The sequence below is a fragment of the Dryobates pubescens genome, chromosome 23 (assembly GCF_014839835.1).
Source record: "Dryobates pubescens isolate bDryPub1 chromosome 23, bDryPub1.pri, whole genome shotgun sequence".
NCBI lineage: Eukaryota > Metazoa > Chordata > Aves > Piciformes > Picidae > Dryobates > Dryobates pubescens.
The window spans coordinates 7,484,580-7,500,759 of NC_071634.1; the positions used below are offsets into that span (position 1 = coordinate 7,484,580).

Sequence of the window (16,180 nt, forward strand, 5' to 3'; positions counted from 1 at the left end):
GAGAGGAGACCTTCTCACTCTCTCTAACTCCCTGGAAGCCGAAGCCAGGTGGGGGTTGGTCTCTTCTCCCTAATAAGAAGTGACAGAATGAGAGCCAACTGGCCTCATATGGCATGAGGGGAGGTGTAGGCTGAGCATTAGGAGAAACTTCTTCACTTAACACCTTCTTTACCTCAGTTTTTACTAGCTGGAAAGAACGTCTACCAGACAGCTGGCCTGCAGAACTGGCAGAGGGAGCCAGGGAGCTGCATGGTTTCCCTGTGTTCCATGAGCAAGTGATAGGAGCTCTCCTCAGCAGCTTGGACCCCCACAAGTCCATGGGACCAGATGGGATCCATCCTAGGGTGCTGAGAGAGCTGGCAGATGAGCTGGCCAAGCCACTCTCCATTATTTTTCATCAGTCCTGGCTCACTGGAGAGATCCCAGCTGACTGGAAGCTGGCCAACGTGGTACCCATCCACAAGAAGGGCCGGTTGGATGAGCCAGGGAATTACAGGCCTGTCAGCCTGACCTCAGTGCCAGGAAAGATTATGGAGCAGGTCATCCTGAGTGCAATCACGCAACACTTAGAGGATGGCCAAGGGATCAGGCCCAGCCAGCATGGGTTTAGGAAGGGCAGGTCCTGCCTGACCAACCTGATCTCCTTCTATGATCAGGTGACCCGCCTGGTGGATGTGGGGAGGCCTGTGGATGTAGTCTACCTGGACCTCAGCAAGGCCTTTGACACCGTTCCCCATAGCAAACTCCTGGCCAAGCTGTCAGCCCATGGCTTGGATGGGAGCACACTGCGATGGGTTAGGAACTGGCTGGAGGGCCGAGCCCAGAGAGTGGTAGTGAATGGTGCCACATCCAGCTGGCAGCCAGTCACCAGTGGTGTGCCCCAGGGATCAGTACTGGGCCCCTTGCTCTTTAACATCTTTATTGATGATCTGGACGAGGGCATCGAGTCCATCATCAGTAAATTTGCTGACGACACCAAGCTGGGCGCAGGAGTTGATCTGCTGGAGGGTAGAGAGGCTCTGCAGAGGGACCTCGACAGGCTGGGCAGATGGGCAGAGTCCAACGGCATGAGATTTAACACATCCAAGTGCCGGGTTCTGCACATTGGCCACAGCAATCCCATGCAGAGCTACAGGCTGGGGTCAGAGTGGCTGGAGAGCAGTCAGGCTGAGAGGGACCTGGGGGTGCTGGTCGACGGTAGACTGAACATGAGCCTGCAGTGTGCCCAGGCAGCTAAGAGGGCCAATGGCATCCTGGCCTGCATCAGGAACAGTGTGGCCAGCAGGAGCAGGGAGGTCATTCTGCCCCTGTACACTGCACTGGTTAGGCCGCACCTCGAGTACTGTGTCCAGTTCTGGGCCCCTCAGTTTAGGAAGGAGGTTGACTTGCTGGAACGAGTCCAGAGAAGAGCAACAAAGTTGGTGAGGGGTTTGGAACATAAGCCCTACGAGGAGAGGCTGAGGGAGCTGGGGTTGCTTAGCCTGGAGAAGAGGAGACTCAGGGGTGACCTTATTACTCTCTACAACTACCTGAAGGGAGGTTGTAGACAGACGGATGTTGGTCTCTTCTCCCAGGCAAGCAGTACCAGAACAAGAGGACACAGTCTCAGGCTGCGCCAGGGGAGATACAGGCTGGATGTTAGAAAAAAGTTCTATACAGAAAGAGTGATTGCACATTGGAATGGGCTCCCTGGGGAGGTGGTGGAGTCGCCATCACTGGAGGTTTTTAGGAGAAGACTTGACGGGGTGCTTGGTGCTGTGGGTTAGTTGATTGGGCGGAGTTGGATTGGTTGATGGGTTGGACGCGATGATCTTGAAGGTCTCTTCCAACCTGGTTTATTCTATGTATTCTATGTATTCTATGTATTCACTGAAAGCGTTCTCAAGCCCTGGAGCAGGCTCCCTAGGGAGATAGTTGAATCCCCATCCCTGGAGGTGTTTCAAAGAGGCAGAGATGTGGTGCTAAGGGCCATGATTTAGCACCAGCCTTGGCAGAGTTAGTGGATGGCTGGACTGGATGATCTTAAAGGGCTTTTCCAACCAAAACAATTCTGTGATTCCACTACTTCAGTTTCTAAACTGAAATGAAATTCAGTAAGTGAACTACCAGTATTATATGTTTAGAGTGTTTATAGTTAAGAATCTAATCTATTAACACTACCAACAAGAAGATTCAAAACAACCACATCCTCTTCAGCTGACTGTGTTTCATCTGACAAGAGAAGTTACCTTGTTGGTCATGAAGGAGTTCAGGTCAGGCTGAGGAATCTTATTGACCAGCTCTGCACCTTCCAGCAGTGCTGAGTCAGACTTGATGTAACACTGTGACCTCACCAGTGACACATACCAGTCCTTTAATAATTAAAACAAAAAGACATTTATTACATATTTGTTTTCAGAAAACAGGAGCAGGGGGAGAGCTGCTCACTGGCATTGTGTTGTGGTGCATTTAAGAGATCACTAGGCCAGGTTAACATCAGAACAATTGGAAGGAAAAAGCAAGGTAAACCAGACAACTGGTGAATGGACAACCTTAAACCAGACCAATGCATGTTCACTGGCAAGTTGTTAATTTCCATAGTGTCAGGACAGGAAACAAGGTAAAAATAAGTTTAACACAAAGCACAGATGTGTATATTAAGAGCCTAACGCTCAGGAGAGTATCTAGGAAAAAGCTCAGAATACTCAGCAGCCACACAAACACATCCTGTGACAATGGGAATAGCAAAAAAAAACCCCAAACCAAATAAAGCTAGAGGAAGAAAAGTCTTCAGATTCAAATAAATCACTAGATGAACATCACTGAAATGAATGAAAACCATCACACATCACTGCATATTACTCATTAGATGACTAATGATGAGCCTACAGGAATTAGTTAATAACATAACTAATTGAATTGAGGAATACAAAGAGGCTCAGTTATGCCTTTTCTCTGTTTTCTTTCTGATAACTGGACATCCTCAATTTGCTGACTCACCCTTCTGGGAGCAAAAGGATGCAAAGAAGTTATCTGTGCTATGGGGCAAACTAGAAAGTAAGGTCCTAAAGGCTTACTCTTAGCCTTCCACCCCACTTGAAATAAATGCATCTAAGTACATGAAAGACAGAACATAAAGTTGACAAGAGGAAATAAATAAATAAATTCAAGGAGACAGCCAACAGGCTTCAGAGAATGAAGAAAACTGACCAGTGCAGTAAACACAATTAAGAGTATAGATCTGCCTCTACTGAAACTTAGATAAATATTTCAATTGAAGTTAACACAAAGAAACAAAACTTAATAGTTGCTCACATCACTGTCAACAGCCATCTATGCACGTGCTAATTACTCATCCTAACTTCAACAGTCAGCCAACACATGGAATCATTCACTGCTCTGTAGTTGAGACTCACTGACAAATCTGACAACATTAAATACAGCTTATTTTTATTATGCAGTTAAATATTCTGTAATGATCAACAGCTTGGTTACAGCCAAGGCACTTTTAGTGACTCTAAAAATAATCTTACTTTGTCTAGAATTACATCCTCTAAAGCTGGTTGGTCTTCTCCATCTAGTGGGTGTGAGGTAACCAGGGGTGAAGGACTACTTGTGTCTGGTGCTACCATAAGACGAAACCTATCCAAGAGGGAGTAAAGTCTTTGGTGTCTGAAAAAAGAACACATCAGGAGAGAGTTTTGTTTATCATTTAAAAAACAGAAAGACATCCAGTGAGTCAACTCTAATCCTCAGAGAGAAAAGCAATAGGGTTGTAAGGTCTTTGTTGGATATATACAGTCATACAATGCAACACTGCAAGTTTCATCAGTAGGCAAAACAAATCAACCCAGCATCATGAGGAATAAAGGTTTAAATTCGATTGAGATGTAAAATTTGCACGTGCTTAAACTTAAATTGCAATAAATTAGTATTGCTTACCTTGTTGCTAGTCCACTGTTTTGAAGGTACTCCTGAATTCTATCAAGTTCTTCAACTGGCAACTGAGTAATGCTGTTCTATAGGAAAGGAAAAAGTACAATTCCCACCTGCACTTTGAACAGATTAAGAAACTACAGGCAGAAAAACTGCAATGTAAAGACTCACATATCAATTATTGCATACAACAACTTCCTTCCCAATAAAAATAGCTTAAGCATCATCATATCTTGCTGCACTTTAAATTACTACCCTTGATGATGCTTGCCAGCACTACCCAATCTTAATTTACAAATGAAATGATTTATTTTTACCTGTAAAGTTGCAGCCAGCAGCATCTCCACCCGACGGCAAGCCAGCGTGTCCACCATACGCGCAAGCACACGGAAGGGAGTGCACAGCAGCTTGTCAACATATAATGTCAGGACAGCCCCAGACTGGCTGAGATGTATTCCTTCTAAGCACTGTAAAGTCTTCTTCAGAGTTGTGGGCTAGGTGTTGAAACAAACCAGAAAGAACAGGCACATAAAAAGGCAATCAGTTGGCATACACAGACCTTAAAGCTAAAGGGAAAGGCATTCAGAATAAAAGGAGAGCAGAAGACTAGCTGATGAGTATCAGCATCAGGATGTGAATGTTTGAGTTACTGGGTTAATTAATATGAACACTAAGTTGTTTGATGTTTAACTGTAGAATCTTATTCTTAGAATAAGCCCAAAGTAAGGAGCAAAGCCTTTAGGGAAAAAAGCTGAAGAGGCAGAAGTGGATTTGTAGAAAGCTTTCAAAACAGCAAGATGCTTTAACTCTTGCTGGAAGGAGGTAGGAAGATGAGCAGAGGCAGGACAAGAGACAGTAGAGAAATCCAGATAAACATTAGGGTTTTTTTTTTCTCAGCACATGTTTAATCATAGAAACAGCAATGGCTGCTCAGAATTAAAAAGGGGTATGAAGAAATTAGGTTTTTTAATTTTATTGACTTCTCTGATAGTCATCAAACATTCCACAGAAAGACTACATCTTCCAGTCAGAAACTTTCAGTTTAGTTCACTCTGCTGATTCTGAGACACTAAAATCCCAGATTCAGCTCACCTAGCTTTGAAGTGTGTTGCTCACATGCCTAGAGCACCAATGCAGTAGCACCAGATTTGCACAGAGACAGGAAACATTACCAGGCTACTCAGAGTGCAGCAGCATCTCCCACCATTAGCTCTAGATGAAGCCCAGCAAGTGACACTTCCCACTTGATGAGTTCCCATGATTAAGAGGGATACATACAACCTTCTGTCCCTACAAAACCTCACATAGTCTTTTTAATGTGAAAACTAAAACAATCAACAAAAAAAATCAGACACTGACCTTCTGAAGCAGGATTTCCCTCACCAAGGAGCTATAACTTGGGGACAGATAGTGGGGAAGGCATGAGTTTGCAAAATCACCTTCTTGTTATTAGGTCCTATGAAGATGGACTGGCTGCTATTCCTGTCTCTGTAGTTAGTGGTTCTGTTCTTTATGCTACTGAGACACTGACATTAAAGTTGAAAGTTACAGCACTAATTTACCCTTCAGCTATTTCTTATGCGGGGGTAATAAGCAGGAAGGAAGACAAGCAGCTTCTCCAACTCTATTGGATTCATAGATTTGATGGATTGGAACACATCTGATACTGAAGGTGCTGATAAATTATAAGGTTTGAAGTTTGCATTTTTAAAAGGAGTGACTTTAGAGATAAAATTAGAAGCTGATAAATGACCCAGAAATGTCAGAATTTGCATACTTATCAGTTAAACTTGTGCTGAAATGTAAGTGGCTTTACTCTTAAAACAGTGGCAAAGTTAAACTTACAGCTGCAAGATTCTCACAGCGTGACTGAATGGCCTGGATGAAGAGACCACTGGCTGCTGAATTCCTGTGAATAGCACTAATAAAATCTTGTACTGGAGGCTCGTGGGACAGATTAATCAAGTCTTGAACATGATTCACAATAAGCCAGGTCAAATGTTCTGAATCGTGTAGGTTTTGACACTAGAAGGGAAAAAGTGAAAATGCAATTCCAGCAACACCCATGTGAAGTGTTTCATGACTAAAAACCTTACCTAACCAACAAAGTTTTTCCATGTATAACTCCCTATTTTAAAATAATGGCATAAAGAGTCTGCATTTTACTAGCATTATTTTTACACAACAGATTTCCCAACACCAGCTGAGGTCACAGCCAAGCTTACAGATGCACACCCCACAAGATAGAAGGACTGGTTTCACAAGTCTTTGTTTTTCACAGTATCATCAAGGTTGGAAGAGACCTCGAGGATCATCGAGTCCAACCTGTCACCACAGACCTCATGACTAGACCATGGCACCAAGTGCCACATCCAATCTCCTCTTGAACACCTGCAGGGATGGCGACTCCACCACCTCCCTGGGCAGCACATTCCAATGATGAATGACTCGCTCAGTGAAGAACTTTCTCCTCACCTCGAGCCTAAACTTACCCTGGTGCAGCTTGAGACTGTGTCCTCTTGTTCTGGTGCTGGTTGCCTGGAAGAAGAGACCAACCCCTTCCTGGCTACAACCACCTTTCAGGTAGTTGTAGAGGGCAATGAGGTCTCCCCTGAGCCTCCTCTTCTCCAGGCTAAACAATCCCAGCTCCCTCAGCCTCTCCTCATAGGGCTTGTGCTCAAGGCCTCTCCCCAGCCTTGTTGCCCTTCTCTGGACACATTCAAGTGTCTTGATGTCCTTCTTAAACTGAGGGGCCCAGAACTGGACACAGGACTCAAGGTGTGGCCTAACCAATGCAGAGTGCAGGGGCACAATGACTTCCCTGCTCCTGCTGGCCACACTATTCCTAATGCAGGCCAGGATGCCATTGGCCTTCTTGGCCACCTGGGCACACTGCTGGCTCATGTTTAGGTGGCTGTCAATCAGCACGCCCAGGTCCCTCTCTGTTTGGGCGCTCTCCAGCCACTCTGACCCCATCCACTTGCCAACCAGACAGATTGAGTTCGTGCACATCAGTAATGAACACTGTTAGAATCACATAACTCCAGACCACAGCTGTAAAATTCATAACACAAAGCTTACAACATAGTCACAGAACAGAATGAGAGCTCCTCTTCTCACTATCTCCCGATTGCACATGCCGCGTTTCGATTCCGAATCGGATTCACTGCTGTCCCCAGATATCTGAGGGCTAAGCAACTTAGTCGTAGAAAGACTGTGTCTCCTGCAAGAAGCACATCATGTTCTGTTGTGATTTTATGAACCATTAACATTATGAATACTCCACCAATGTCTCTACATAACATTTGTTTTCCCCAGAAACTTCATTTATTCATCATACCGGTTTGCAGCAGACACTTTGCTTTTCACCAGCCCTTCTCTTTCTAACAAGTGCAGGATCTTTTTGTTTTGCTTTGGTTTGGTTTCCCATGCTTAATGCTTCTTGGACAGCCTGAAGAACTTAGCAGATAATTGAAAAGAAAATCATGGGCTACTGCATCTCTGGCAGGATAACAGAACCTAATATTGTATTTTCTTCTCAAGCCAAATCAGTGTTCTGAAGCACTTAGTCTAATGTCAGACTGAAAGTGATGCCCAGCTCAGACAAAAAGAAAAAATAAAACCAGGTGATATTGGTAAATAAAAAAAAAAGTAACTGCAACAAATAGCAGATGGCACCTTAGTTACTTCAGTTGCCTTACTCTGCTCCTAAGACTGGTAATGTCATGTTTCCTCAAACCAGGGTATGTATTTTCACATCCTGAACTCAGGATGAACCACATCCTGAGGTTGAACTGAGGCAAGAACCTCACATTTGAGCATGCACTGATGCACTTGTGTTGTAGAGCAAGATCACTCTTCTCTGATACTCACTGCATAAGCAGCAGACACCTCAAGTCTGTTGTTAATCTCATCTTACAGGTAACACAGAAGGACACCTACTCCATAGGGGCTATCTTCCTTACCCCCCGTGAATGAATCCTTCTAGTCTGAGAGAACACTCATTTTAGACCAAATCTCCCATTTTCACACAACTAATGTTAAGTGAGGTTACCAAAGTGCTTGATAGCATTTAGCATTAGACCCACTGAGAACAAACAGCTGCAGTTCTAGCAACCAGAAACACAAGAGTGTCTGTCATCTGTGCTGGCTGGTTACTTGCTACAAGGTGAAATACAAACTCTCTATGGGAATATGAAATACAAAATACTGAGTATTTTGTCATAGTTATTGCCATAATAATAATCAGAAGCACTACACAGATAAAGCTGTCTTGTCCTAAAAGCAGAAAGATGAAGTGGCAGTTCTGAGGAATAACTGAGTGCAGGACATGTTTCTTAGTTAGGAAGACCTATTGATAGCAGAATAGATAATATATACACACACCAAGTAAATGCAGGATTATCCAGTTCAACATCCAAACTGTACAATTCAACCAGCTGACAAGCTTAGCAGAAAAAAGAGAGAAAGGGTTTTTTCCAGCCATTATAAAACACACTATTACTATCAGGGATTAAAAGAAATCTTACTTTGGGGTCTGATGTACTTCTGACCACCAGTTGTAGTTGGTGTAATTGACAAGAAGCAGGATTTGACACCAAAGGAGAACTAACGAAGGATGTGTGGGAATCATGGACTGAACAAGGTCACTCAAACTTTCCAGGGTGTAGAAACTGCCATCACATCCATCTCCTGTAAAAAGCCTGGTGGCTGCAGCTGTGATTCTTCTGAACATCCCTGAAAGTAGTAACAGCAAGTTAAAGCAACTACAATCTAGTCTGAACTATGAAGTTTTAAAGTAATTGAAGGTACTCTGAGAATGCAAAACTTGGTTCACAAGCCTGCAAGAAAGGTGTATCCTGAATGGTTTTACAAATGGAAGACAAGTCATGGAGTTTGCCCAAGGGCAGTGTGTCAGTAACAAACAGCTCCCAGACTCAGTAAGTAATGCTACAGATAGAGAAGAAGCTGAGAAGATAAATTAGAATGGTAATGAAAACTATCTATCATGCATCTAAAAGTGCAAATTTAAAACTGTTAATTACAAGACAAGGATTTCAGGTTGATTTTTGTTTGCTTTGTTTATAAAGTAAACCACAGAAGTTCTAATTAAGAACCACTCTGCAACTGCTCTTCCACGTGCTAAAGAAGATCGCTTACAGGTGTCCTACTTCAGAGGATGGCTTCCCAAACACACTTAGTTCAAACTAAGCTGACATCCTTCTACCCAATTTCTAATGTGTAAAAAGGAAATGAGGGAAAGTCAATACAACAACTGGATTTTGCCTTCTGACTTGCTGATTCTGTACTCATAAGCCAAAAGGGAAAACAAGGAAAATGGACAAACTTCGAGCACTCTAAAGGTACAGCCTCTGAGTTTCCATGAGAAGATAAGATCAGGGGGGAAAGTTTCTTCAGAGCCAGTTAGAAACCAAGAGCTAATGGGAATAATGAAGTCTGTAGTGCTTGTTGCTTGCCTTGCCAGACATACAGAAGAAGGAAGCTGTACATTCCATAGCCATGTGAACCAGTTGCCCCCAGGATGGATAAATACACAATGGAAACAGCAAACAATGGGGAAAGTAACTGAGCCTCAAAACTTGGCTTCTAACTAGCAAACCACTCCAGCTTCCTGCATCTGCAGTAATTGCACCATCTAGTGACCTTCCACAGTCATGAAAGCCACTGCATGCTGGTCCTTTCACTTTGTGCCTTTTATTTCTAACTTCAAAGTAGCACACTGGAAATGTTCATTTCTAATCCTGTAGGTCCTCACAGTTCAATACACAGGAGTCAGAAATGCTCACGTGTTGAAAAAAACATCCAAGTAGAAGAGTGGCTAAAAAAAACAAAGGTAGGAGACCTTAACCTGTTCCCAGACACAAGCTGCTCTAAGCTACACCTGTAGTGCTGCAGCTGTAAGTCAGTATTTTAAGTCTGGTCATCCCCACTGACCTCCAAACTGAGAAAACTAAGGACAAATCCAGCCACAAATTTAGAATGCTTTGTATTTTTGGTCTTGTGGTGGTTTTGAGGCTCAGGTGCCTTTAAGAAAACCACAAAGAAAAGTTTTAGACAGTTAGAAGCAATGAAAAGTCACTCATCCCATTTTGTTACAGACAGAAACTTGAAAATTGTTCCCTGCATGCACAAAGTTTGGGAGACTCTTTGGCACTTATTTATTCCTTCTCAGTAGCTCACTGCAGTCAACAGTTGTCTCAGAACTGGCAGACCACCCTGCCACTGCATGCAACCACACAAGGCAACGTTTAAAGTATTACCTGATTTGAAGATATGTATTAAGCACATAAGCAGTGTGCCCAACTCCTGGCAGTAGAAAGTATGCTGCTGCTCATTCATGTCCACTTTCAACTGTTTGGTAACAATATCTTCCAGTAGAATGCCAACAAGCTGCAGTAAGAACCTTCAAAAAGCAGGTACACAATCAACAGAAAAACTGGCAGTGCAAGACCTTTCAGAATAAGGTGAAGGTTGCTTGTGAAGCTTGGCAAGGTGGAAAAATAAAATACTAACTCCTTGTCCATCCATCCTAAATAGGATGCTACATTAAATGCTAAATAACAGGTTGTCTCAAAGCAAATATCGTGCTGTAGGTATAAAGACATGATCAAAAGCAATTCAATAATCATGTATCAGATCTGGGTTATCTTCTCATTGGCTGAAGTCATGTTAAAATGCATGCATGACCAAAAGAAACACCAAAAAAGAGCATCTGAGGAAAATCATCTCTGATCCTGGCCATAATTGTTCCTCTGCTCACTTCCACCAGACAAAGTCACATTAAAATCCCTTTTCTCATCACCCTCACGTTGAGCTGAATGACAAGAAACAGAATTTTAGCTCTATCTGAAGTTGCATACTTGAGTAAAAAGCTCTTAAATAGTTACTTCAAATGCTTCCCAGCATATAAAGACATAATGACACTGCATCTCTCCACACTTCCTCTGCCTGAACTTCTGTCTTCTGAGGATATCAGCACAGGAAGTTAACTAGATAAAGCCAGCTATTTAAAAAGAGGAAATAAAGAGCAGGACTAACTTCATAGGTTTAAATCCATCTATTGCCCAGATTCCCATCTGACCTTCTACTAAGGACATGACTCATTTTTCAGTCCCCACACAGGGAAGAAGAAAAGGGTTACCAGTTAAGTTTGTAGACCTGATTTTAGTAAGTCCCAGGTCCTGCACTTGGCTCAAGAAGAGGTATCAGAACAGTCCAAAGTCCCTACTACCAACCGCTCATCTCATCCCTCCACCACCCTTCTCACTGTTCTTTCCTCTACACACACCTCCTAAATTATTAACAGACCTTACTGCTATCAGATAGGAGCCCTACATGTGTATAAATTTTCAGAGTATTGGTGATTCCTGAGAAGTCTTCATCTTTCTCTAGTTATTCAAATGCCAACACACCTGGAGAAGGTCTCTTCAGGCAGGTATTTAGCCTGTTTGGCCTCCGGGCGATCCTCTAGTGCTGTTCCATTATTTTCTCCACGTCTCAGCCTGTTAATGGCTTGACATGAAATCAAATATGGTGAGAAGGAAAGCTCTTGTATACGGGACAGAACGATGTCTTCTGTTGACTGGGAAATCAGAACTCTAAGGATAGCTAAAATTCCAGAAATCCACAGCTGGACAGTGTTCACTGATGCCTAACAGAGATGCAGAAGAGAGAATACTTTTGAAGTTAAGCAACACAACATCAAGGTGTATCAAAAAAACCTAACAAACCCCAGAAATCCCAAAACATTTTCATTAATTGCTGTGTAAAATCAGAGAAACAGAGAATCCTAGATTGGCTCAAGCTGGAGGGAACCTCAAAGATCATCTACTCCAACCTCCCCACCACAGGCAAGGACACCACACAACTAGACTTAGCTGCTCAAGACTTCATCCAACCTGTCCTTGAACACTCCCAGGGAGGAGGTAGCCACAGCCTCCCTGGGCAGCCTGTTCCAGAGTCTCACCACCCTTGTGCTGAAGAACTTCTTCCTAAGATCCAGTCTAACATGACTCCGCTTCAGACCATTCCTCTTTGTCCTGTCTCTAAACACCCTTATGAAAAGTCCCTCTGCAGCCTTCCTGTAGGATCCCTTCAGGTACTGGAAGGCAGCTCCAACATCCCCCCCCCGGGAGTCTTCTCTAGGCTGAATAACCTCAGTTCCCTCAGCCTATCCTCATAGCAGAGGTGCTCCAGCCTTGGATCATCTTCTGACTCCCTCCAACAGCTCTGTGTCTTTCTTACGAGAAAGGAATGACTTTTATGTTAAAAGTGCTGGGTTTGTGATATCAGATTCATGGCCTCTCAGCTATAAAAGCAGAACTAATACTTCAATAAGGAAAATGGGATTTATTTGCCTTGTTAAATTGCATTTTATGTTTCTCTACATTCCTGATCTTCAAAATACAAAATAAAGGCAAGTAGATTCATAGGTTCATAAAGTAAGTTCAAAAAGATCTCAAAGACTATCTAATTCCAACCCCTTAGTAAATTAAACTAGTTCTAACCAATTCTTTACTAAACTCTGCTGCAGGTACTTTAAAACCATATTGAAAATTAAGAAAGATAAACACAAACTCTTCTGTTTTGCCTGAAAGATTCTCTCTTCCCTGGGAAAAAAAAACAACCACCAACCACCTGCTTACCATTGTTTTAGGAGTAACAAACATGCTCCTTAAAAGCATGTCCACAGGGCGAAGGGATGAAGGAGCCAGAATTTCAAACAAGGTGTTCAATACTCCCAGAGCCTCATGAGAGTCTATGTGCATCTGTAAAACACAAAGCTACAAGGTAACTGCAACACAGAATTACCATTTTGTGGTTTCAATATCTCTATGCTAACCTGGGTGTACAAAATTCAGAGCAACCAAAAGCCATGGAAGGTAAATTCAAGTTCTGTTGCAGGCCTTCCTACATAAGAGTTTTGAGAACATGGGCCCAAAAAAGTCTGTCACATGAAATTCAATATCCACAGCATATATTTAATTAGGAGAAATAAGCTGTATTCAGAGAATGAGACCAGAAGATTGACTACTCATAAAACTGAAAAACTTTTCTCCTCCCTGCACATCCTACCAGGCATATTTATAGAGAGCAATGCTGGTCATGAATAAACTTAAGCAGGTAACTAGGAGGAAAAAAAATTCCTTATCATCAGAAAAGCAAAGAGCTACAATATTACTGCACTGCAGCAACAGAAGCAGGACACCTGACTAGAGCAGGTGTTTTAGACAAATTATCAACCAATCAACTGCAAAAAGCAAAGGTCTGGACTCAAAATCTGAACAAGCTTAAATCAAATCTGGTAACTGCCCCTTCTCTCCAGCCATGAGATGATCTCATGGAGATCTCACAGATCTGCCATCACAGAAGAAACAGCCAGAAGGTTTTCAGTGGAATGCAGGACTAGGATGAGAAGCAAGAGGCAGAAGTTGAAATGCAGGAAGTTCCATTTAAATGCAGTTGTAGACTACGTTTTCATTCTCCTCATACAACTGCAGGCACACAAAAAAATAATGTTGACACACTACAAATACGAGAGAGTCTTCACACCATGAACTAATTGCTCTGATACAATCATGTAAAGAGATGAATAAGCTTCCTCTGGAAACAGCCTCAAATACAGTGCACATACTTAACGAACTTCACTGTCACTTCGAAGAGAGTTTACCTCGCAGCAAGTATTTGTTTAGGTATGGCAAACACATTCAAGAAAAATCTATCTTCATTTAAAAAAAAAAATCAAATATCCAAACCCATTGCTGATACATATATGATAGCAATTATTTTACATGCTTATAGATTAAAATTTCAGATAATAACCTGCTGTTTTGCAAGCATTGGGAGAATAATGTCAGCTATTTGCCGGGACAGTCGCTTCCATTTCTCTTCATTTTCTTTATGGCACTGTTGCAATACTAAAATGAACATTTCTAGCACCTGAGGAAGAGTCCAAAAGAATGCAAGTAAACAGCCACAGTAACAGGAAACACTGAAGTAATACCATAGTGGGAATAATATTTACTGTTGTGTCCATTTGCCAAAAAGCAGAAAGAAAAGATAACCCACATGAGAAATAACATTTCTAACCCCCCCATTTTCAGGTTAAAAGCTTGCTCTTACCTCTGACTTTTCCTTTTAAGTTACTTTCTAAATGGCACTTGTCAAAAGATTATTCAAAGAATTGGAAAAATAACAGTGAATTTAAATGCTGCATTGCATACTCCACAGAAAGGGGAAGAAAGAGCAGAGCAGTTTCCCACATGTGTGTTCTCTTTGCTGCAGCTCCACTCCAAGTTTAAATTTGGTCAACAGAACAGACATTCTTATGGAGCTTATTCACCTGGGTTATGTCACTGTGATATCAAAGTTTATAGGAGAGCATAATGGAGAACAGCAGCAAGATCACTTTGAGTTATCGTGTTGAGGGTTATAGAGACCACACTTTCAAGCATTGACAGGCCCAAGGGATAGAAGAATCTGGTTCAGGAAACCAGTTAGGTGGAGCACTTACAAAAGAAATTCACATAGTTCAGGCCCAGAAACACAGCCAATTAAAAGGCAAAAAAAACCCCAAACACCCATGATCATCAGATGACTTTCTACCCAAAAAGCTTTCTCACAAGAAAGGATAGGAGCAATTCTGGGCTGAGTGACATGAACTCCAAAGCTCCAGTTGGAAGAGAAAATATGTTAAAAGTTTCCTCTCCAATTACAGGGACACCGCTGCAGAACTTCCCAGTCACAGCAGGGAACAAGAGAGCTGCCCAGGGCTTACTTTATAACCAGTGCAGCATCAGAACAGGCCAGAATAAGAACTACAAATGGGCTGGTGTGGGAAGAGCAGTGCATGGGTGGTCTTTAATAGGTTAAGTGTGTCAGGAGGGGATCTGCTAGCAATTGCAGTACCTTATGTAACACAAAGTTATTCACTATTTCACATCATGTGTCTACAGAGTGTCATTTCAAATAGTTACATTAGTCATTTTATGATTATAAAACTACAGATTCAAAAGAAAATGTGGATACACAAAATTACCCCAATCTGAACATGCAGTTCTAACAAATTATTTTGACAAGATGTGCTGACTTTTTCCCCAGTTCTTCTCTGAAAATACATTACTTACATTAGCATACACCAGAGCTGCATTTTCCAGTGATGGAAGGAAAAACACATTAAGTTTGTTAAGCCCCTGAACAAGCAGTAAGAACCTATCTTAATTATGTTGCTTCTCTTAAAATTACTTGAGTGTTTTTCTTTTAAACCAAGTGGAAGTCATTCTTACACTCCTACACAGCAGAAGCATGTTTTCCAGACCCATGAAGTCTGGGGCAAAGTAAATGCTAACAACTGTCTAACTCCCAGTTTCATTACCTTATTCAAATTGTTAATAATTTAGAATGTTAATGAAGATCTTGCTATTGTACAGCAACACCCAAATCATCTCTATATGGTGTATTTCCTACTTTTACTTCTGTCCTCTCTTCCCCTTTCACACCCATTCTTTTCTACTTCTTGTATCTCAATTTCTTACAGCTCTTCTAACTAGCCTTCTATGTATTCAATCTGCAGTACAACCAAGATCACAACCCCAGGTGGAGTTTTTTCAGTACTTTGTTACCCAGGCTTGACATGCTAGTTGATCTGAAATACTGATGAGCAGTGCAGAACCTTTCCCCTACCCCCAAAATCTTTGCCTGCTCTCTCTAGAAGGAAAGATCACACACAGAGTGCAGCTACTCAAGTTTTGGACAGAAAATCATTGACTCTGCCTGAAGCATTTTTAGCAGCCAAAGCAATGTTACCCTCTTAAGAGATCACAAACAGGGACTTTGTCCTCCTCTCTCACCTGATGGTACTGAATAAGTCTCAGCAGCATTGAGACTACCACTTCCTTTTGCGTTTCCAACTCTTTTCCAGCATCAGCTTTATTTGTTCCTCTCAACACAAAGAGATCATGAACAATGGGTTGCAGAGCTGGTATTGCTGAAATGAGATTTGTTTGTATGTGTCAGTATGAGACAAATCATTCTTGAACAGTGTTTTCTTGTTCTAACCCTTCAGCTACTAGAAATAAATTGTGCTTCACTTTATTAAAGGTTTTCCCCATCCCTAAAAGCGAAGTCCATAATATTATGCATAATGTTGTCTATCTTTTTACTTCTAGTAGCGAGATCCACACTATGGACACATTTTCCCATCCTCATAGAGCTAAAATAGGTATTTTTATCAAGTATTTCTCAG

At 42.1% G+C, this 16,180-nt stretch overlaps 1 protein-coding gene across 1 annotated transcript in view; it reads right to left on the bottom strand.

Annotated features, from left to right (window-relative positions):
* HTT (huntingtin) overlaps nucleotides 1-16,180 on the bottom strand; it is a 73,468-nt gene that overhangs the window by 17,838 nt on the left and 39,450 nt on the right. Inside the window, exons 36-47 of the mRNA XM_054172338.1 lie at nucleotides 15,786-15,922; nucleotides 13,759-13,875; nucleotides 12,582-12,704; nucleotides 11,349-11,587; nucleotides 10,197-10,339; nucleotides 8,445-8,652; nucleotides 6,997-7,138; nucleotides 5,761-5,940; nucleotides 4,233-4,409; nucleotides 3,922-3,998; nucleotides 3,513-3,651; nucleotides 2,229-2,351 (exon numbers count right to left, since the gene is read on the bottom strand). Of these exons, the coding sequence (XP_054028313.1) occupies nucleotides 2,229-2,351; nucleotides 3,513-3,651; nucleotides 3,922-3,998; nucleotides 4,233-4,409; nucleotides 5,761-5,940; nucleotides 6,997-7,138; nucleotides 8,445-8,652; nucleotides 10,197-10,339; nucleotides 11,349-11,587; nucleotides 12,582-12,704; nucleotides 13,759-13,875; nucleotides 15,786-15,922 (1,805 nt within the window). The remainder of the gene's footprint in view (nucleotides 1-2,228; nucleotides 2,352-3,512; nucleotides 3,652-3,921; nucleotides 3,999-4,232; nucleotides 4,410-5,760; nucleotides 5,941-6,996; nucleotides 7,139-8,444; nucleotides 8,653-10,196; nucleotides 10,340-11,348; nucleotides 11,588-12,581; nucleotides 12,705-13,758; nucleotides 13,876-15,785; nucleotides 15,923-16,180) is intronic.